The sequence below is a fragment of the Salvelinus fontinalis genome, chromosome 9 (genome assembly GCF_029448725.1).
Source record: "Salvelinus fontinalis isolate EN_2023a chromosome 9, ASM2944872v1, whole genome shotgun sequence".
NCBI classification, from domain to species: Eukaryota; Metazoa; Chordata; class Actinopteri; order Salmoniformes; family Salmonidae; genus Salvelinus; species Salvelinus fontinalis.
In genome coordinates, this window is record NC_074673.1 from 40588028 (window position 1) to 40612042 (window position 24015).

Genomic DNA, 24015 nt, shown 5'->3' on the forward strand with positions numbered 1-24015 from the left:
ACATAGTACTTCATGGTTACATTAGATGTATTGCAGTTGAGGTTTACTTAGTGTTTAGAAAATTAGAGCAGATCTCACAGGACCATCGAGGGCGAGAGAGGGGGCTTAATGTCATTCTGAAGCAGCAGAGATAGACGGCTGGGGTCCAGTCCAGTGTGGTGCCAACAGGACAGGTCTCTCTTAGGATCTCTTTTACCCAGACGTGACCTTTACTAGTCCTCTCAGACCCGGTTACATTCAAACAGTCGTACAGACAATGTCACCATGCATCATTAAGTTGGACCACAGACAATCCTAGCACATTTCAACAATTATTGTCATAGTGAAATACTCTTCTATTGAGCTTGCCATAGTGTTGTTTTAACATTCCAGAAAAAAAATCTGGTGTTCTAAGAAGGTGTGTCAAGGTGCGTTTACAGTTAAAATGTGTTATTTTGGTTTTTCATAACTACAACAAGGCAACTAGGGAGCTAAATGTTTAGCCTAAACCAAACTCTTGGCTCCTACAGTAGATATATCTCCTTTTTCCAACCGTCCTTACCTCTTCCTCTCTCACCTATTTCCTCCTCCCTCTGTTTTGCCTCCCCTCTCTGCTTGCCCTCCACTTCTTCCTTATGTCCTCTCTCTCAGTTTCAGCTGTGCATCAGACCAGTGAGTGAAGTAATCACTGGTGTGATGAGGCAGACTTATTGTTGTTCCTAGGCCATATCCTCCTATGAACCTCCACAGTGGAGTGGGGGAGGAACAACCCTTAACAAGCACTTCAGCAGGGTGAGGGGATACTTGCAGGTTAGGGGGAATGGTGGGGTATTTGAGTAGGCTAGTAGTGCAGCACAGGTGCAACCCTGCTAAGGAGGCGCAGGAAAAACCAACAGTCGATCTATTCACTTGTTCTTCCTCTTCAAGGTGGGCGGATGTGGTGATGCATGAGGTTGGGGGTGTGTCTTGGGCGTAACACTCTCCCTCTTGGGAGTGTTGTTGAGGATGTCCAGGCTCTTGCGACTGGACGAGATGACATCAGCCACAAACTTGGTGCAGTCCGCACAGACATCCCGCAGGCTGCAGCCATGGGTGTACAGGTGGGGGAACTCCTCCTCCACAGACCGGCGGGAGAGAGTACGCAGAGATCTGTGGAGAGGGAGACAGGTGTTATAACCCTTCAGTGGAGTGCTCTGAGTATATAACATGACCAGGAACACTCTAATCAGGTCGCATTGGCCTGGAGTTTTTCCCGGTCAGGGCACATGGTTTGGAACAACTCTAGGCCCTACCCATCTATAATGGCCTAAAGGGAGACATTAAAGACTGACTGCGGAGCAATCAGATGGGTAATTAGTACATAATGGCTACTTCGAGATCTGAGTGAAATGGAGGAGTTACATAACAAATGCTGAGAAATCTAGAGGATGGCAAGTGATTGGATTAAGCATGTGAGTTCCTATTGGCTGGGGTGAGCAAAGACTTCCTCTGCTGAGGTAAAGAGATCCAGTTCAGTGGCCATGAAGTAACTCAAATAGACTGAAAGATATACTGTACAGGCAAACAAGACTCACTTGTAGACCTCACTCTTGCGACCATGGCTCTTTGGGCTGCTGTGAAAGCCCACAGTGTAGACTGGGATGTGGGCCATCTTCTTGGAAGGAATCTTCATCTGTAGCAAAGGGTGAGGGAAAATAGATAGTTAAAATGGGCATGGGTGAGGAGGAAGAGGAAGAGGAGCAGGACATTTGAAGAACTGAGAGAGATCATATATCTGCAGGAGAAAGTGAAGAGGAAATGGCAGACTTAATATGATTAGGAAATATGAGATAAGACAGAGCTGCGAGAATGAGGGAGAAACAATGTCACAAAACATCAACCTCAACAGAACCTCACAGCACAATCACAAACTATACTGAACAAAAAAATAAACACAACATGTAAAGTGTTGGTCCCATGTTTCATGAGCTGGATTAAAAGAACCCAGAAATGTTCTATCACAAAAAGCTTATTTCTCTGAAATGTTGTGCACAAATTTGTTTACATCCTTGTTAGTGAGCATTTCTCCTTTGCCAAGAAAATGTGTGGTATGTCAAGAAGCTGAATAAACAGCATGATCATTACACAAGTGCACCTTGTGCTGGGGACAATAAAAGGCCACTCTAAAATGTGCAGTTTTGTCACACAACACAATGCCACAGATGTCTTAAGTTTTGAGGGAGTGTCAAATTGGCATGCTGACTGCAGGAATGTCCACCAGAGCTGTTGCCAGATAATTTAATGTTAATTTCTCTACCATAAGCTGCCTCCAACGTTGTTTTAGAGAATGTGGCAGTATATCCAACCGGGCTCACAACCGCAGACCACATGTATCCACGCCAGCTCAGTACCTCCACATCCAGCTTCTTCACCTGCGGGATCATCTGAGACCAGCCACCCGGACATCTGATGAAACTGAGGAGTATTTCTGTCTGTAATAAAGCCCTTTTGTGGGGAAAAACTCATTCTGATTGGCTGGGCCTGGCTCCCCAGTGGGTGGACCTATGCCCCTCCAGGCCCCCCCCCTGCCGTCATGTGAAATCCATATATTAGGGCCTAATTAATTTATTTCATTTGACTGACTTCGTTATCTGAAATGTAACTCAGTAAAACCGTTGAAATTGTTGCATGTTGCGTTTACATTTTTGTTCAGTATATATTCAGAACCATGAACTTACAAAACAGAAACAGCAAAGACAAACTACAATCTCACACGACAAACTAGAACAGCCCAGACCTAAAACCTATTTAGCACAGAAACACAAATGGTCTGATGACTGAGGCACAAATTAAAATAATTTACATGATTAAATGCACAGAATAATATTATGAGCCACCACAGAACATATTTTGATCGTCTAATGATATATACTGTATATTGAATACAAACCACATTAGCAGAAAGAACTGTGAAAACATTACACATTCCAAAAACATGAATTTGCATTTACACTGTCAAAGAGGAAGGGGATGTAGGATACCTTTGCACTGCAGGATCCACAGACAGACCTGAAGGAGAGAGAAGCACAGGGACAGAGCTAAGAATCCCCCGAATTACACTGCCAACAACACATATGGCGCTATTCAATCAAACCCACAATGGTATGTAAAAAGCAACATAATTCTTGTTCTTCTTGACCAAGTTTAAATTAATTGAATATGGTGTTATTTCAAAAGGCGCACGTACTAATGTTTACTGACCTTTTACAGAGCAGGCAGGTGGATGGCCAGGAAAAGAGGGGGAATTTAATTCTGCAGCAACAGCACACCTGGGAGACACATACATATACTATCGATAAAACCTCGCTCATAAGGCTTTGAGAGAACAATATGAAAGGATATGACGTAACTGCCTGTACCTTGCCTCTCCTCAGATTGTCATACAGTTCCTTGTTCTGGAGGTACTTCTCCATCTCTGCTTTCACCAGCACACGACGCACATTGATGACCTCATCGACTGTTAAGGCAAGACTCTCCACTGGGTGACTGAATTCCTCCTTCACAGGGATATAGAGAGGGGTTGAGTAGGTAGAGAGGAGATTGCATAGATTAGTCAGGTCAGGTTGAAGTGGAGCACCCAGGGGAAGCAGTGATCAAAGACAATGGGCCACTCACCATCCACTTGGGTTTATAGCCACCCCGAGAGCTAGAGCCAGTCTCTGCCCCTTTTGTGGTCTCATCCACTGAGCTGAGAGAGATACGGGCAGGGGAGAGGGGCACCCAGCCTGGCACAGGAAGAGGGGCTTGGAACAGGGAGATGGAGACAGACAGACAGACGAATAGGAAGAAAGCTTTGAATCACAGTCCATGATGTTCTTCTATTGAGTCAGAGCTCTGAACATCCAAAGCTGTAGGTTAAAAATGAGCCGTCAATGAAATAAATTAGTGGTGACATCTAGTGTTTTTATCTGTCTGTTTTTGGTGGAGTATAACGCATGTAGGAACACTTGCAAGGAGATCACAGCAGATCCTTTTTTGACATTCAAGAGGGGAACTAAATTGGGGTCGGAGTAAATAAAAATGAGGCTAGGTATTAGTAGTAAGACTTTGTATGTGATGTAACCTCTAAGACTAAATAAGTGCCAATGTCTTCTTTATGCTAAATGTAAAGGAAGCAGAAGCGAGGACTAACCCTGTGACATGGCTGTAGACTCCTATGGGGTTTAACCACAGCCAAGTCTTACGGAAAACATTCAACTAGAAAACAACAGCAGGCTAAATGTAGGCTAATGTAAATCAGCTGCTCATCACTACATTTTGGACAAGTCTGTGATGAGAAAGGGTTGACATTCCCCTAGAACAGTGGTGACAACTCACTGAACCCCCATTTGTTTTTGTTCTCGCCTACTATGGTCAAAACCAGGTCAAAACCAACTCAGTCGGCTTGTGGTTACAGAGTCCACCCTGAGATTGGAAGGTTGGGAGTTTAATTTGATAGATTGGGGGTAAGGGCCTCCATTCTGGCTAAGGTTTGTGTAAGGAGATGGAGAACTTACTTACTAACTAACTATGGTCAACACATCTCCCTCATCTCACCAATCAAGGGGCGTAAGAAACCAATCAAACCCATTAGCTGTTTTCCTCCTAGCATTTTATGGATCTAGTTCTTATCTGTACAGCTTTATAAGTTTATTATATCCATCATGAAGCCCTAAAAAAAACTCTATTGCATTTTATTTATTTATTTAACATTTTTTAACAGTTTACACCAAAGTTTTTTATTTGCAAATATATTATTTTTTTGTCAGGCTTGCTTTTCAACATAAATAAATATTTGACATGGCCAAAATACCAAAATATCTGTTTCATAAACTGATTACAGTCAGTAGCTTAATGACTGGAGCTACAGTATCACATGAATACAGTAAATGTCTCCCTCTGTTGACCAAGACCTGAAACTGTCTGCAGTGAGAGGAGGCTCAGTGAGCATACTGACCTCTGTGCGTGGGGGGTGGCCCAGCCCCTGAGAGCGTGTGTGACCGTGGTCTCTCGCCCCTCCGCAACACAGCCCCTCCCAGATGTGCGGATTCGGACAGTGAGGGGAGAATCTCCCCCCTGAGCTCAGCCAGGTCATGTTCAGAGAAGGAGCGGTCCCGTTTCATGGATGTGGGAAAACTCTCAGCCCGGCAGAGCTCTCCTGGAGACTCCTCATCCTGCAGCAACAACAAGACAGGAGGAGGAGGAAATGGAACATGACTTCTTGTGTGAGAGGCTTAATTGGTAGATGTTGTTGTAGTTATCTTCTCTCTTTCCTCTCACCTCCAAAATACTCATCTCCTCCATCTCCTGAAGAGTAGGAGCTTTGAGCAGAACACGAGGATGAGATGGGGGGCGGGACCTAAGCTCTGAGACTGACAGGTCAATGCAGGAAGTAGATTTGAAATCACACAGGAAGTTGGGTGCCAGACAGGGCAAGGAGCCAAACGCTGGGGAATGAAACCCAACACACAAACACTGAACTCTCAAACACATTTAGAATACATGCCACGCTAGGTAGATGCTACGTGTATGGGTCGTTCTTGAATCGCGGTGGTATTTGCGTCCCTTGCCTTTGCAACCATGAAAAACACTTGAAGGACAAATAGTCCAATCAAATTGTATTTATACTTACGGGCCCTTCCCAACAATGCAGAGAAAGAAAATAGATAAATAATAGAAAAGTAAAACATGTAATAACAAAAGTAATAAATAACTTGGCTATATACACAGGGTATCATTACCAAGTCGATGTGCAGGGGTATGAGGTAATTGAGATAGATATGTACATATAAAAGGAATAAAGTGACTAGGCAACAGGATAGATAATAAACAGTAGCAGCAACGTATGTGATGAGTAAAACAAATAGTTAGTGCATAAAGGGTTTAATGCAGATAGTCCGGGTAGCTATTTGGTTAACTACAGTGGAGGCTGCTGAGGGGTGGACAGCTCATAATAATGGCTAGAACGGAGCAAATGGAATGGCATCAAACCATGTGTTTGATGTTTTTGATACCATTCTACTTATTCTGATCCAGCCATTACCACAAGCCCATCCTCCCAAATTAAGGTGCCACCAGCCTCCTGTCGTTAACTATTTAACTAATTATTTTCAAAGTCTTATGGCTTGGGGTATAAGCTGTTCAGGGTCCTGTTGATTCCAGATTTGGTGCATCGGTACCACTTGCAGTGTGGTAGCAGAGAAAACAGTCTATGACTAGGGTGGCTGGAGTCTTTGATCATTTTTACGGCCTTCCTCTGACACTGCCTGGTATAGAGGTCCTGGATGGCAGGGAGCTTGGCCCAGTACACACTACCCTCTGTAGTTCCTTGCGGTCAGATGCCAAGCAGTTGCCATACCAAGCGGTGATGCAGTGGATCAAGATGCTCTCAATGGTGCAGCTGTAGAACGTTTTGAGGATCTGAGGGCCCATGCAAAACCTTTTCAGCCTCCTGAGGGGGAAGTGGCTTTATCGTGCCCTCTTCACAACTGTGTTGGTGTGTGTGTACCATGAAAGATCCTTAGTGATATGGGCACGAAGTTCTCGACCAGCTCCACTACAGCCCCGTCAATATGAATGGGGGAGTGCTCGGCCCTCTGTTTCCTGGAGTCCACGATCAGCTCCTTCGTCTCACTGACGTTGAGGGAGAGGTTGCGTGCGTGGCCACGCAGTTGTGGGTGAATAAGGAGCCCTGAGGGGCCCCCCTGTTGAGGGTCAGTGTGGCAGACGTGTTGTTGCCTACCCTTACCACCTGGGAGCAGCCCGTCAGGAAGTCCAGTTGCAGAGTGAGGTGTTCAGTCCCAGGGTCCTTAGCTTATTGATGAGCTTGGAGGGCACTATGGTGTTGAACGCTGGGCTGTAGTCATTGAACAGCATTCTCACATAGGTGCTCCTTTTGTCCAGGTGGGAGAAGGCAGTGTGGAGTGCAATAGAGATCGCATCATCTGTGGATCTGTTGGGACAGTATGCAAATTGGAGTGGGTCCAGTGTGTCTGGGATGATGGTGTTGATGTGAGCTGGGAGATTTGGTGTAGGAATAGTAACAGGAGGAGTAGTAAAACTCCAGGAGGAGTACTACCGCTCCAGTAGGAGTAGTAACACTCCAGGAGGAGTAGTAATCCTCCTGGAGTGTAACTACTCCTACTGGAGTGTTACTAGTCCTCCTGGAGTGTTACTACTCCTACTGGAGTGTTACTACTCCTACTGGAGTGTTACTCCTCCTCCTGGAGTGTTACTACTCCTCCTGGAGTGTTAGTGTTACTATTCCTACTGGAGTGTTACTACTCCTCCTGGAGTGTAACTACTCCTGCTGGAGTGTTACTATTCCTCTTGGAGTGTTACTACTCCTCCCAGAGTGTAACTACTCCTACTGGAGTGTTACTAGTCCTCCTGGAGTGTTACTACTCCTACTGGAGTGTTACTACTCCTCCTGGAATGTTACTCCTCCTCCTGAGTGTAACTACTCCTACTGGAGTGTTACTATTCCTCTTGGAGTGTTACTACTCCTCCCAGAGTGTAACTACTCCTACTGGAGTGTTACTACTCCTCCTGGAGTGTTACTACTCCTACTGGAGTGTTACTACTCCTCCTGTAATGTTACTCCTCCTCCTGGAGTGTTACTACTCCTACAGGGGTGGTAGTACTCCTCCTGGAGTGTTACTACTCCTCCCGGAGTGTTACTACTGCTCCTGGAGTGTTACTACTCCTCCTGGAGTGTTACTACTGCTCCTGGAGTGTTACTACTCCTCCTGGAGTGTTACTACTCCTCCCGGAGTGTTACTACTGCTCCTGGAGTGTTACTACTCCTCCTGGAGTGTTACTACTCCTCCTGGAATGTTACTCCTCCTCCTGGAGTGTTACTACTCCTACTGGAGTTTTACTACCCCTCCTGTTACTATTCCTACTGGAGTGTTACTACTCCTACTGGAGTGTTACTACTCCTCCTGGAGTGTTACTACTCCTACTGGAGTGTTACTCCTCCTCCTGTAGTATTTACTACTCCTACTGGAGTTTTACTACTCCTCCTTTTACTATTCCTACTGGAGTGTTACTACTCCTCCTGGAGTGTTACTACTCCTACTGGAGTGTTACTACTCCTCCTGGAGTTTTACTACTCCTCCTGGAGTGTTACTACTCCTCCTGGAGTGTTACTACTGCTCCTGGAGTGTTACTACTCCTCCTGGAGTGTTACTACTCCTCCCGGAGTGTTACTACTCCTCCCGGAGTGTTACTACTGCTCCCGGAGTGTTACTACTCCTCCTGGAGTGTTACTACTCCTCCTGGAATGTTACTCCTCCTCCTGGAGTGTTACTACTCCTACTGGAGTTTTACTACCCCTCCTGTTACTATTCCTACTGGAGTGTTACTACTCCTACTGGAGTGTTACTCCTCCTCCTGGAGTGTTACTACTCCTACTGGAGTGTTACTCCTCCTCCTGGAGTGTTACTACTCCTCCTGTAGTATTTACTACTCCTACTGGAGTTTTACTACTCCTCCTTTTACTATTCCTACTGGAGTGTTACTACTCCTCCTGGAGTGTTACTACTCCTACTGGAGTGTTACTACTCCTCCTGGAGTTTTACTACTCCTCCTGGAGTGTTACTACTCCTCCTGGAGTGTTACTACTCCTCCTGGAGGCACAATGTTATCATAATGGTTAAAGAAAATTAAGTCATTAAGCTACCATATTAGTTGATTTAGAATGGGAATATGTACCCAAATACATTTCAATTTTTTTTTTCGTTTTTCCCCCAAAATGCCACCATAATTGAAGAACAACCCATATAGTTCTAAGTGTTAATGCACTGGCAGTGATGCCCATACATCTCTTGGAGCCGGGTGGGTCCACAGGCTTCAGTTTGCGCTCCTGTTTGATTTCAGCGAGGACGCGTTCGTGAAGGGACTGCTGTTCCTGAGGAGGAGGGGGCAGGTTGCGCTCCGATGCCTAGCATGCAACACAACACACAGGTAGACTGAGAACACAGGAGAAACAAACACAGACACACAGGACCCAGTCTCAGACTGTCTCACTGACCAGTCTATGCACAAGGTACTGGCACAGGCACAGTGCAGTCACATCAACAGAAGGGTGACCACATTTAAAATACTCAAATGCAGGATGATTTCGCGGGACATTCGCGGCACAGTGTAGCCTTTTTTTGTCACCCACCGCTCATGGTGTAGTGCTAATGACATCATAATTTCTTACATTTGGATCAACAGATGTAGCCTATTGAATATCATTATAGAATATGCATAAAATGCATACTCCAATTGCAATGTCTGCCTAATCCCACACACAATGTCTCATGTAAATGATCTATTTTCAATCGGCCTACCCTCAAACAGCAAGTTAGGCATACCTAATTTTCAAAATAGGCCATCATCACTTTCTCGTAAATGAGAATTCTTCACGTTTTACGGTGAAACGTCCAAATCTGCATTGAGTTACTGTTTTGTGAGCACATTAGAGCAGTGATAACAAACTATAGCCTTCCTGTATTCTGGTTCAATCATGGAAGTCCAGAGAGGACATATGAATAAAACAATTTAAAATCCCTCATTTTGACATCACAAAATACATTTCTTGTGATCGGGACATAACATTTTTTTTGTTGTTGAGATCACCAGATCAACTATAAATAGGAGTGGACTTATTGATGATAGATTGACATTATGGCTGGGGAGGCAGAGCCCATGGTGGATCAGCACATCCATTTTTATTTTTATTAAGGATTAACCCAGGTAGAAATTGCATTATGTCTGTCAGTTATAGGTGGCTAGTTATAGTTATAGGTTCTAGTTTTGGCTCCAATACAATACCATTTTAAAGATGCAAAAGTACGGTTGCACTACTATTTTAAATAGATTGAATCTGGAATGTTCAGTGCAAGAAAAGTTACCACAACTGTGGTTGCAGACCACAAAGTTTACCAGTCTACCATTATAGATTTATTTTAATCTCTTTAATAGTTTTAATGGTGAGGTTGGCCTGTCAATAGCAGCAAAAACAAAGTTACAAACAACAAGTAGTACAGAAAAATAAAAATAGTAAAAGGTGAAGTGAATCACATGTTGAGGTTTCTCTTTTTTTTTATTTTATTTTTTTTTTATCCCATTTTCTCCCCAATTTTCGTGGTATCCAATCGCTAGTAATAACTACCTTGTCTCATCGCTACAACTCCCGTACGGGCTCGGGAGAGACGAAGGTCGAAAGCCATGCGTCCTCCGAAGCACAACCCAACCAGCCGTACTGCTTCTTAACACAGCGCGCCTCCAACCCGGAAGCCAGCCGCACCAATGTGTCGGAGGAAACACCGTGTACCTGAGCCCCCTTGGTTGGCGCGCACTGCGCCCGGCCCGCCACAGGAGTCGCTGGAGCGCGATGAGACAAGGATATCCCTACCGGCCAAACCCTCCCTACCCCGGACGACGCTATGCCAATTGTGCGTCGCCCCACGGACCTCCCGGTCGCGGCCGGCTGCGACAGAGCCTGGGCACGAACCCAGAGACTCTGGTGGCGCAGTTAGCACTGCGATGCAGTGCCCTAGACCACTGCGCCACCCGGGAGGCCATGTTGAGGTTTCTCAATAGTACAGTCTATTTGTCATTTCAGCCATAAATGGTGGGCAAAATGTTGTGGTGCTGAAGGACAGCTCCACCATTCATCCAGCTATAAAAATCAGCTCACTGACCCAACACATACTGTAACATGTGCAGTTTCTTTGGAATTTGTAATTCCTCAGTATGCCATTGTTTGCCTTTCATTGCCAGAGCTTTGATATGAAGGCCCAGGTGTAACGGCAGCCTTCCCTCTCTTCACTATAAGAGAGGGTGAAACAGGGATCGGACCAACACGCAGCGTAGCCAGTGCTCAACATGTTTAATTAAACAAAAACAGTGAACACTTACAACGAACAAAATGTGGCACGCCGAAACAGTCCTATCTGGTGCAGAATACAAACACAGAGACAGGAAACAACCACCCACAATCCCCAACACAAAACAAGCCACCTATATATGATTCTCAATCAGGGACAACGATTGACAGCTGTCTCTGATTGAGAACCATATTAGGCTGGACACAGAAACAGACTAACTAGACACACAACATAGAATTCCCACCCAGCTCACGTCCTGACCAACACTAAACAAGCAAAACACATAGGAACTCTGGTCAGGACGTTACACCAGGCCTATACACTAGCACATGGCTACCTACAACAGATGTGCTCTAATGAAAGGTCTTAGATCTTTGTAGTCTTTGGTCCACAATGACACTACTGTCAATCTACCATCAATATGTCCACTCCTATTTATAGAGTTTATCTCGTGATCTCAACAAAACAACTTTTGTTATGTCGTGATCTTGAGATAAATAAGTCTTGATCTCGATATAACGAGGGAATAGTTATTTTATTCATATGTCCTCTCTGGACTTCCATAGTCCTCTCCAAGTTTAGCTGGAATTTAGCCCGAAAGGATTTGAAAAATGTGATTGGTTTACGATAGGCCTATGACATTGCCTACGTCTCGTCTTGCGCTACACATAATATCAGATCTCAACAACGATTGGAGAAGTGTTTAACCTCACCAGTACTACATCCTTATTATATACATTTGGAGGACCACAATGGAAATAAGTCCCAGACTTTATTGTGTGTTATCCTCGATGATTTTATTCATGTGCATGTATGGCTTTTAAGTTTGTGTGCTTGTTTTTTTAAATGGTCGAATTAATAAACTAAACTCAAATTTGCTCATAAGCCAATGTGACTGCAAGAGACAGGTTGGAATTTACAACTGAAATATGGGACAAATTAACTTTTTTTTTCTTCCAAATTAGTGGTGTTTGAATTTGTTGATAACATGCAGGACTGTCCCGCACATGTGGTCACCCTAGTCAACAGAATAAAATGTAATTGAAGGGACACTCACTGGTTTCAGTGGAGGGCGAGACCTGATGAAGTCCAAAATAAGCTCATGGGCATTTCTTTTCACTCGTGTGGGGATGTCACCATCCTCCTACAGAGAGAAAATGAGTGAGGGAGATACATACAGGAGAAATAACTACTGTCATACATTAATCACTAAATTTCCCATGACAATGGGTTGAGTTATAGGTTGTATAATTCTGTGTAAATTCTGTCTAATCCATTGATCAAGAGTCTATCAGTACCAATACCCAGCTCACCATGACTTTCCGCAGCTGGAACCTGCGGGTGCGGATGTCCTGCATGAGCATCTCAAAGGGTGTGAGGCTGAACTCAGTGGGCAGTTTGTCAAACTCATGCTCCTGCACCTTCTTAAGTTTCACCCCCTGTCTCAGCTCCTTCATCAACTGGACCCAGAGATGAGTCTGAAATACACATATACAGTGCCTTCAGAAAGTATTCATACCCATTTACTTTTCCCACATTTTGTTGTGTTACAGTCTGCATTTAAAATGGATTAAATTGAGATTGTGTCACTGATCTACACACAATACTCCATAATGTCAAAGTGGAATTTTATTTGTAGAAAATGTTCACACAAAAAAACATATAAAAGCTGAAATGTCTACGGTCAATAAGTATTTAACCCCTTTGTTATGGCAAGGCTAAATAAGTGTTGGAGTAAAAATGTGCTTAACAAATTACATAATAACTTGCATGGACTCATTCAGTGTTCAATAATAGTGGTTAACATGATCTCTGTACCCCACATATACAATTATCTGTAAGGTCACTCAAAGATTCAACCACAAAGACCAGGGAGGTTTTTGAATGTCTTGCGATTGATAAAAGTACATTTTTAAAAGTACAAAAATAACAGACGTTGAATATCCCATTGAGCATGGTGAAGTTATGAATTAGGCTTTGGATGGTCTATCAATACAGAGTCACTACAAAGATACAGGAGTCCTTCCTAACTCAGTTGCAGTTGAGGAAGGAAAACTGCTCAGGAATTTCACCATGAGGCAAATGGAGACTTAAATACAGTTACAGAGTTAAATGAGTGTGACAGAAGAAAACAAAGGATGGATCAACAACATTGTAGTTACTCCACAATACTAACCTAAATGATAGAGTGAAAAGAAGTGAAAAAAAGAAGCCTGTACAGAATAAAAATATTCCAAAACATGCATTCTGTTTTTCAACATGGCACTTAAGTAATACTGCAAAGAATGTGGCAAAGAAATTAACTTTTTGTCCTGAATACAAATCAAATGTATTTATATAGCCCTTCTTACATCAGCTGATATCTCAAAGTGCTGTACAGAAACCCAGCCTAAAACCCCAAACAGCAAGCAATGCAGGTGTAGAAGCACGGTGGCTAGGAAACAAAGCGTTATGTTTGGGGCAAATCCAACACATCACTGAGTATCACCTCATATTTTCAAGCATGGTGGTGGCTGCTAAGGGTATGCTTGTCATCGGAAAGGACTAAGGAGTTTATTAGGATAAAAAGAAACGGAACACAGCTAAACACAGGAAAAATCCTAGAGGAACACCTGTTTCAGTCTTCATCCCAACAAACACTGGGAGACAAATTCCCCTTTCAGCAGGACACTATCCTAAAGCACAAGGCCAAATCTACACTGGAGTTGCTTACCAAGATGACAGTGAATGTTCCTGCGTGGCCTCGTTGCAATTTTGAATTAAATCTGCTTGAAAGTCTATGGCAAGACTTGAAAATTGCTGTCTAGCAATGATCAACAACCAACTTGAAGAATTAAAAAAATTATAAATAGGCAAATATTGTACAATCCAGGTGTGCAAAGATCTTAGAGACTTTCCTTAGAAACCCTCACAGCTGTAATCATTGCCAAAGGTGATTCTAACATGTATTGTCTCAGTGGGGTGAATACTTATCTAATCAAGACATACAGTTTTACCGTTTTCTTTTTCATAATTTTTAAAAATAAATGTTATAACATTATTCTTCCACTTTGACATTACATAGTATTATGTGTAAATCGTTGACCAAAAATGACAATTAAACACATTTTAATTCCACTTTGTAAAACAATCAAATTTGGAAAATGTCAAGGGGTGTGAATACTTTCTGAAGGCAGTGTACACTCACACATAAGCCCTCATGTACCTCGCACACCCCATCAACCCAATGAAAGAAAATATCCTCACCTACACACACAGTGACACAGACAACACACACAATCCCTGAATCTCACCCAGTCTGTGTGTTTCAGTGCATCGATCTCAGCTTGATCTTCCTGAGGATCCTCTCCATTGATCTTCTTCAGCATCTACAGAGAAATGATAATACACTGATGATAACACAACTATTCAGTTAACAATGACTTCAGAGCTTTACACATGACGGCTCTGTAATCTCTGATATAGAACCAAATCGGGAACATACCTCCTTGGCATTTCGGATTTTGATCAGGAAGGTTTGCAACTCAAGAGTCTCAACGAACAAGGCTCTGCACACAGCCTGGTAGTGCTCCGGAGCAAGGGCAGGGATTGCCAATCTGGAAGTGCACAGCGTCATCACCTGGCTGAATGTACACACTGGTCTTAAAGCCCCCTTTTCGCCCTCCTCTTCCTCTTCCTCCTCCTCCTCCTGTCCACTGTAGCCCTCATCTGTTGTTCCATTGCCACCGCCGGAGTCAGCCTGCAGGCTATGATCACCTCCCGCCATGCGCTCAATGAGCCGCTCCAGCTGAGGACTCAGCTCCCGCTCCTCACTGTCATCCAGTCCCCAGTCTAGGGCCTGGTAGATGGCCATGCCCAGAGACTGAACCAGCTGAGGAAACAGAAGCAAGTGATAGAGGAAATAAATAGGACTGAACAGCTGGAGACCTTGAGGTGGAGGGAAAAGGGCCAGCTCCAAATACGGAGACCGGCAGAGCAGACGTGTCCTTATAGTTGATAAAAGAGGAAAAAGACTGGCCTTCACCTATGACAGTGGGTTGTGTATTACAGGGTGGGGATGAGGGGTTCAGAAACTCACCTGACGCTCTGCGATTGGTGGAAGGGGAGGTCCATCTGTGTCATCTATGAAGACAAGAAAGTAGGCATGACTTTCATTACCTCATTACCTCATCAACAAAAACTGTTTTATGCCTGCTCTCCTCCCTGACATGGTCTGGAGATCTCCATTTATTTCACACATTTTTTATACAATATATTCTGTGCTGATCCGAGAAATATTGGCTTTTTAGATCTGAAAAAGGTTATAACGCCATAATATAGCATTGGGTTACTTTGCATTTCATGGGTCTAAATATGAATAGAAAATATGATATACAGAAGAAAATACAGACAAGATGCATCATTTTCCCACCATTGATCCCTTTATAACTCTAGAATGCGCATTTTTCATTTCACAGTCATTATATTCTATATATCTCATGTGCTGCAGACTCAACTCAGCTAGCCAGTAGCGGCTCAGTTTTCTGTGTGTACAGGGGAGCACAGGGCTCAGATGTCAGTAATGACACCTGGGAGGCCTGAAACTACATGTTCAGCACAGCAGCCCTGCAGAACCGGAGACTAGTGGAGAGGCCTGGGTGAAGGGTCAGTGCTGCTCTTTCTGTCCAGAACAAAGCACTGAAAGCAGGGCTAGGCCCAGAGAAACAGAGACCATCTAAATATATCCGTGCCGTGGGCAAAGAGTCTGCCTGACACAAAGTGGTAGTACTGTTCTCTTTCAGGAGGGTGAAGACATTTCTATTCAAGCCCATCAGAAGCAAAGTAATAGATCCTTTCTGAACCATTAGACAGGTTTCATTATGGCCGGTCAGGTTCATGTAACCAATGACACAGACAGTGTCTCTGAGAGAACATGGAGTCTTTCATCTTGTGCATGTCTGGTGATGATAGTTTCGCTGCGTTTAGACAGGCAGCCCAATTCTGATATTTGTTTCACTAATTGGCCAATCAGATAAGCTCTGAAAAAGATCTGACGTGATTGGTCCAAAGACCAATTTGTGGAAAAAAGATGAGAATTGGACTGCCTATGTAAACACAGCCTTATTTCTCTTCCAGGCAATGTTTTCAAGATTTCATCTATTTTGGTACTGTTTTATGTCTGCTGGCCCTGTGATTTCCCCCACATTCAAAATATGGACCATATCATCTGTTGCCATGGAAATATGGGGGACAAGAAATGTACATAAAAAAACAGAGGGAGTTAAAAAATAAATACAAGCGTATCTGAGAGAACTATAGGGAAAAGAGAGGGCGGGGGACAGAATATAGAGAGAGTGAGATTACTAGTGACCTCACCAGGTACAATCCAAATATAGATACATCAACTTCCTGGTGACCTCATTCATAATCAGTATAAAACACACCCTTAGTAGGCTAACCTTAACCCTTAACCAACAATACCTGTAGCCAACTTCATTACTCACTCATTTGCCAGGGATAAGTAATTGTGATGACCAGACAGGTTGTGATGTGTGATGTGTGATGAAAGTCCAGAACAACATATGTATTTAACCCATACAGACCAACTGCATCAATAATACAATACAATCGTGTCATCAGCAAGGATACATGTACCATACATATGCAGCAATATCCTTTGTTGCGGCCATTAAATTGACTGACAATCTTCTGTAAATGGTCCCATAAATGTAAACAAAAACATCCAAGAAACATCCCTCCTAAGTAAACAACTCCCAAGACAAGATGACCACAGTGACCCTGTAGTGAGCTATCAATAACTGTCTCTGTTATTCATTGTGATTTACATGGTTCTTTATATACTTTTGTCGTTGTTCAATAATAATAAAAACTACAAAGTATTTATATATTTGGGCCTATACAACTCTGTCTCAGCAACTGATCTATAGCCTAAACTATTGGATGAACTATTGTCCAACTTGTTGTGGCATAATTTTACTTGTATTACCTCTTACAAAGTAACATATTTAAAATGAAATTGAAAATTAGCATAGTGATAAGGTGATTTCATATTTTTCTCAACTTTGTGTTATTTCCATTTCGTAATCTACTAGCCTACTATCTTTTTCCACTCCCAATTGTATCCTGTATTTTATCATGTCATGGCCCAGTTAGTTATGCCAGCAACTCTGTTTTTAGAGTTTTGCTTTGGGCCCTTTGGACCCTTTGGATGCTTTAACTGAAACACTTGTGAATGGTAAACTGATTACAAATCTGCACAATATGTCTAAAGTCCAAACCTTATGTAACAAATCGATACATGGTTGGAATTGCACTGTATGAATAATTGCCAATCCAAGCCATCCCTGTGTGGGGAGGTAGTGCGACTGACGAATTTATTGTAAATTGCTAATTCAAAACAATATACCATGTAGCGATTATAGCCTACAAATAGGAAATCAATAGCCTATCAAATTCATTGAGCAATAGCTGAAAAGCCTATTCTAAATTATATTGTAGGCTATAGTTTTAATGAAGGTATTTTGGTGCAGCACATGTCAGTCAGGAAGTTAGATAAATAAATAAGATGAGCTAACAGAGCTCTCTTACCTGGTTCTTGCTTTGGGGAAACCGTCCCATCCCTGAGCAGGAGTATAGAGGACGGGTCCTTCACCCGGTAAACTCCACCAGTCACAGTGGCCGGGCGCGGCACTCTCAACCAGCTGCAGTATTGATAACACATCGCCCAAGCCTGCTCCTCGTTTATGGGCTGCTCGTAGGATTTCAACACTTCTTCAAGAGACAGTTCTCTGGGGTCGCTCAGGTCCCGCGCCTCTGCCCGGTCCGTGGGAGCAGACACCCTTGAATCTCCATCCTTGGCGCTTCTGTTTGTTGATCTGGCCATGGCTGCGGTAGGCGACCGATCCCATTACTCCGCCGGCTCTGAGGCCATTATCTGTTCACGCCGGGTTCCTTCCTTCCCCACAGCACGCCAACTCAACTGCCGCAGCTGCGAGTTACCGACAGCACGCCAACTCAACTGCCGCAGCTGCGAGTTACCGAAAGCGATCTTTGATCTGCATGAATTTCAATCAGTGCCGAAAGGAGAAGAGGCGGGAGGAGGAAACCTTACGCCAGTGTCGCAATCAACCTGCAAGGAGAAAAAGGGGAAAACTTGTTGAAAATGTTTGACCACCGACCAGACGTGGTAAACAATGATGAAGAGATACATTAATCTTTAGAGCTTATTGTTATTGAGAGAATAGACCATAACCTTAGGTTTGACAGTCTGGTTCCCCAGATGTTCGGCTCCACTGCAGCGCATCCCAACAGCCGCTGTGCTCCGCCCCTGTCTCACGCATCCTGAGCATCATGCAAACAACCCACAAAATATTGAAACCACAATCCTGTCAAAGTAGGCTACAGGGCGATCAACAGAAGCAGTGCATCATGCAGAAACTCATTCATGAGATTCAACCCCTATGTAGGCCCAAGGAAATAATAGCCAGCCGACTACAAATAAGAGCTTGTAAAGGGTTTATAAGTAGCTATAGACTGTTCATCATTAGTTAATATAGGATAGTGTAGTTTATAAATCAGTAATAACCTTGTAATAAGCATTGCTTGAAAACGTCATTCATTGACTACAGCTCAGCGTTCAACACTATTGTCAGCTCCAAGCTCATCACCAAGCTTAGGACCCTGGGACAGAACACCTCCCTCTGCAACTGGAAACTGGACTTCCTGAGGAGCAGACTCCAGGTGGTAGGGTAGGCAACATCACCTTTGCCACACTGACCCTCAACAAGGGGGCCCGAAAGAGGTGTGTGCTTATTCCCCTCCTATTCACCCACGACTGCGTGGCCACATACAACTTCAACACCATCATCAAGTTTGCTGACGACACGATGGTGGTAGGCTTGATCACATCGGACGATGAGACAGGTAGGAGGTGTGGTGGCGGGACAACATCTCCCTCAATATCAACAAGACCAATGAGCTGATCGTGGACTACAGGAAAGGGGGGACAAGCACGCCCCCATCCATATTAATGGAACTGCACTGGAGCAGGTTGAGAGTTTCAAGTTCCTCAATGTCCAAATCACTAAGGATTTAAAATGGTCCACACACAGGCACACAGTCGTTAAGAAGGCACAACAGCGCCTCTTCCCCCTCAGGAGGTTGAAAGGTTTTGGCATGGGCCCTCAAATCCTCAAAAGGTTCTACAGCTGCACCATTGAGACCATCTTGACTGGCCTCCTCACTGCTTGGTATGGCAACAGCACTGCCCTTGATCACATCACTGGGGCCGAGCTCCCTGCCATCCAGGTCCTCTATATCAGACGGTGTGAAAGGAGGGCCCAGAAAATGGTTAAAAACTCTAGCCACCCAAGCCATAGACTGTTGTTGTGCTATGTTCACTTGAACAGTAATGTAGCGCTACTGTTCTTCTTGTGGGCAAACTCTGTCATCAAAGTCTGGAATTCTCTGGATTTATGGTCTTTTCAAGACTATTGGGAACTCTGAAAAAAAACAAGGTTGAATCAGTGATCTTCAGGTTGAAGCTCCAGAAAGGGGCCCTCTTAACCGAACAGCAGGCAGGGGAAGCAACATAGTGATTGCTTTGCAACGCTTGCAGTTAGCCACTGATTACTTCTGAACCACTCATTGTTGAATTTGCAATTTCCGACTTGTTGTGTAATGTTTATGTCCAATGGCTGATGAGCACCGATACGTTTTGTCTATAATTTCTCTTCATATGACAAAGATTGAAAAGGATTTGCTAGTAGATTGTCTATGTGATTCATGATGATGACTGCTTGTCTAGCTTGCTTGCTAAGATTTTGAAAGTATGATCAAATCCTTATTTGTCACATGCACCGAATACAACAGGTATTACAGTTACATGCTTACTTATACAGTGGGGCAAAAAAGTATTTAGTCAGCCACCAATTGTGCAAGTTCTCCCATTTAAAAAGATGAGAGAGGCCTGTAATTTTCATCATAGGTACACTTCAACTATGACAGACAAAATTAGGAAAAAAATCCAGAAAATCACATTGTAGGATTTTTAATGAATTTATTTGCAAATTATGGTGGAAAATAATTATTTTTACTATTTTCTACATTGTAGAATAAAAGTGAAGACATCAAAACTATGAAATAAAACATATGGAATCATGTAGTATCCAAAAAAAGTGTTAAATCAAAATATATTATATATTTGAGATTCTTCAAATAGCCACCCTTTGCCTTGATGACAGCTTTGCACACTTTTGGTATTTTCTCAACCAGCTTCACCTGTAATTCTTTTCCAACAGTCTTTAAGGAGTTACTACATATGCTGAGCACTTGTTGGCTGCTTTTCCTTCACTCTGCGGTCCAACTCATCCCAATTTGGTTGAGGTCGGGGGATTGTGGATGCCAGGTCATCTGATGCAGCACTCCATCACTCTCTTTCTTGGTAAAATAGCCCTTACACAGCCTGGAGGTGTGTAAAATGGCCAGTAAGGCCATTATACTGCCAATGTTTGTCTATGGAGATCACATGGCTGAGTGCTCAAATTGATACACCTGTCAGCAATGGGTATTTCAGCAATGGCTGAAATAACCAAATCCACTAATTTGAATGGGTGTCCACATACTTTTGTATATGTAGTGTAAGTTCAGGAGTAAAAATTTGCTTAACAATAAGTTGCATGGACTCACACTTCGTGCAATAATAGAAATAAAAAATACCAGTTTAACACTACCTCATCTCTGTACCCAACACATACAATTATCTGTAAGGTCCCTCAGTCAAGCAGTGAATTCCAAACACAGATTTAACCACAAAGACCAGGGATGTTCACAAATGCCTTGCAACGGGCACCTATTGGTAGATGGGTAAAAATGTAAAAAAAAGCATACATTGAATCTCCCTTTGAGGATGATTAAGTTATTCCACTTTGTATGGCGTATCAATACACCAAGTCACTACAAAGATACAGGCATTCTTCCTGACTCCGTTGCCGGAGAGAAAGGAAACCGCTCAGTGCTTTCACCATGAGGCCAATGGTGACTTTAAAACAGTTACATAGTTTAATGGCTGTGATAGGAAAACAACTGAGGATGGATCAACAACATTGTAGTTTATTTAATTTAACTAGGCAAGTCAGCTAAGAACAAATTCTTATTTTACAATGACGGCCTACCCCGGCCAAATCCTCCATTAACCTGGACAACGCTGGGCCAATTGTGCGCCGCCCTATGGGACTCCCGATCAGGGCCGATTGTGATGCAGCCGGGGGTCGAAGCAAGGTATGTAGTGACGCCTCTAGCACCGAGATGCAGTGCCTTAGAACGCTGCGCCACTCAGGAGCCCACAATACTAACCTAAATGACAGAGGGAAAAGAAGGACACCTGTACAGAATACAAAATATTCCAAAATATCCTGAAAAGAAGCAAAGAAATGAACTATATGTCCTGAATACAAAGCGTTATATTAATTAAGGCCAAATCCATCACAACACATCATTGAGTACCACTTCATATTTTCAAGCATGGTGGCTGCATCATGTTATGAGTATACTCATTATCGAGGGACTAGGGAGTTTTTTTTAGGATAAAAATAAACAGAATAGAGCAAGGCACAGGCAAAAATCTGTGGAAATCTGAGGAAAACCTGGTTCATTCTGTTTTCCAACAGACATGGGAAACAAATTCACATTTCAGCAGGGCAATAACCTAAAACACAAGGCCAAATATACACTTGAGGTCCTTATCAAGATGACATTGAAAGTTCCTGAGTGGCCTAGTTACAGCTTTGACTAAAATCGTCTTTAAAATCTATGGCAAGACTTGAAAATGGCTGTCTAGCAATGATCAACAACAAACTTAACAGAGCTTGAAGAATTTTAAAAAGCATAATGCGCAAATATTGTACAATCCAGGTGTGCAAAGCTCTTAGAGACTTACCCAGAAAGACTCACAGCTTTAATCGCTGCCAAAGGTGCTTCTATAAAATATTGACTCAGGGGTGTGAAAACGTACATAAATTAGACATTTCTGTATTTCATTGAATAAATGTGCTAAAAATATATAAAACATGTTTTCATTGTCATTATGAGGTACTTGTGTAGATGGGTGAGATACAAAATCCTTTTAATCCATTTTGAATTCAGGCTGTAACAACAAAATGTGGAATAACTTTCTGAAGGCACTGTATCTACTAATGCATTATTTGGGTAGACAGTACACATGGTTATGGGTTTAATTGAATAGGCCTTGGAATTAGAAGGATATGCAACAGTAAAGAGGCCTTTCTACTGACTCTGAAAAACACCAAAAGAAAGATGCCCAGGGTCCTTGCTCATCTGCGTGAACGTGACTTAGGCATGCTGCATGGAGGCATGAGGACTGCAGATGTGGCCAGGGCAAAAAATTGCAATGTCCGTACTGTGAGACACCTAAGACAGCGGTACAGGGAGACAGGACGGACAGCTGATCGTCCTCTCAGTGGCAGACCACGTGTAACAACACCTGCACAGGATCGGTACATCCTAACATCACACCTGCGGGACAGGTACAGGATGGCAACAACAAGTTACACCAGGAACGCACAATCCCTCCATCAGTGGTCAGACTGTCCGCAATAGGCTAAGAGAGGCTGGGCTGAGGGCTTGTAGGCCTGTTGTAAGGCAGGTCCTCACCAGACATCACCGGCAACGTTGCCTATGGGCACAAACCCACCGTCGCTGGACCAGACAGGACTGGCAAAAAGTGCTCTTCACTGACGAGTCACGGTTTTGTCTCACCAGGGGTGATGGTCAGATTCGCGTTTATCGTCGAAGGAATGAGCGTTACACCGAGGTTGTACTCTGGAGTGGGATCGATTGAGGTGGAGGGTCCGCCATGTGGGTGGTGGGGTGGTGTCACAGCATCATCGAACTGAGCTTGTTATCATTACAGACAATCTCAACGCTGTGCGTTACAGGGAAGACATCCTCCTCCCTAATGTGGTACCCTTCCTGCAGGCTCATCCTGACATGACCCTACAGCATGACAATGCCACCAGCCATACTGCTCGTTCTGTGCGTGATTTCCTGCAAGACAGGAATGTCAGTGTTCTGCAATGGCCAGCGACGAGCCCAGATCTCAATCACATTGAGCACGTCTGGGACCTGTTGGATCGGAGGGTGAGGGCTAGGGCCATTCCCCCCAGAAATGTCCAGGAACTTGCAGGTGCCTTGGTGGAAGAGTGGGGCAACATCACACAGCAAGAACTGTCAAATCTGGTGCAGTCCATGAGGAGATGCACTGCAGTACTTAATGCAGCTGGTGGCCACACCAGATACTGACTGTTACTTTAGATTTTGACCCCACTTTGTTCACAGACACATTATTCAATTTCTGTTACATGTCTGTGGAACTTGTTTAGATTATGTCTCAGTTGTTGAATCTTATGTTCATACAAATATTTACACATGTTAAGTTTGCTGAAAATAAACGCAGTTGACAGTGAGGACATTTTTTGTTTGTTGCTGAGTTCAGTATCATATTGAAACTATACATTGTACATTTGATCAAATCTTACTGGTCACCTAATCTTACTGGTTAGCAGATGTTGCGAGTGTAGCGAAATGCTTATGCTTTTAGATCTGACAGTGTAGCAGTATCTAACAGGTAATATCTAACAATTCCACAACAAAAATGAAAACACACAATCTAGTAAAGGAATGGGATAAGAATATATACATTTATGGATGAGCAGTGACGGAGCGGCTAAGATGCAATAGAAAGCGTAGAATACAGTCTATACAGTTGAAGTCGTAAGTTTACATACACCATAGCCAAATACATTTGAACTCCGTTTTTCACAATTCCTGACATTTCATCCTAGTAAAAATTCCCTGTCTTAGGTCAGTTAGGATCACCACTCCATTTTAATAATGTGAAATGTCAGAATAATAGTAGAGAGAATGATTTACTTCAGCTTTTATTTATTTCATCACATTCCCAGTGGGTCAGAAGTATACATACACTCAATTAGTATTTGGGTAGCATTACCTTTAAATTGTTGAACTTGGGTCAAACGTTTCGGGTAGCCTTCCACAAGCTCCCCACAATAAGTTGGGTGAATTTTGGCCCACTCCTCCTGACAGAGCTGGTGTAACTGAG

The 24015-nt window shown here is 43.3% G+C and overlaps 1 protein-coding gene across 2 annotated transcripts; it reads right to left on the minus strand.

The window, feature by feature from the left end:
* Positions 1-9: 9 nt before the first annotated feature.
* On the minus strand, positions 10-18288 carry LOC129862589 (protein spire homolog 2-like). 2 transcript variants are annotated; one of them, XM_055934382.1, is made up of 16 exons: positions 18130-18288; positions 17466-18006; positions 14956-14999; positions 14362-14748; positions 14171-14245; positions 12191-12355; positions 11935-12021; positions 8821-8941; positions 5278-5369; positions 4955-5171; positions 3634-3761; positions 3378-3515; positions 3220-3287; positions 3000-3027; positions 1554-1651; positions 10-1128 (listed from the first exon to the last, which is right to left on the minus strand). In XM_055934382.1, exons 2-16 carry the CDS (start codon positions 17758-17760, stop codon positions 885-887), a joined length of 2187 nt encoding a protein of 728 aa, XP_055790357.1. In that variant the 5' UTR covers positions 17761-18006; positions 18130-18288; the 3' UTR covers positions 10-884. The 2 variants fall into 2 exon arrangements, with proteins under 2 accessions (XP_055790357.1, XP_055790356.1); XM_055934381.1 differs by having other exon boundaries at positions 5278-5444; positions 18130-18287.
* Positions 18289-24015: the final 5727 nt, after the last annotated feature.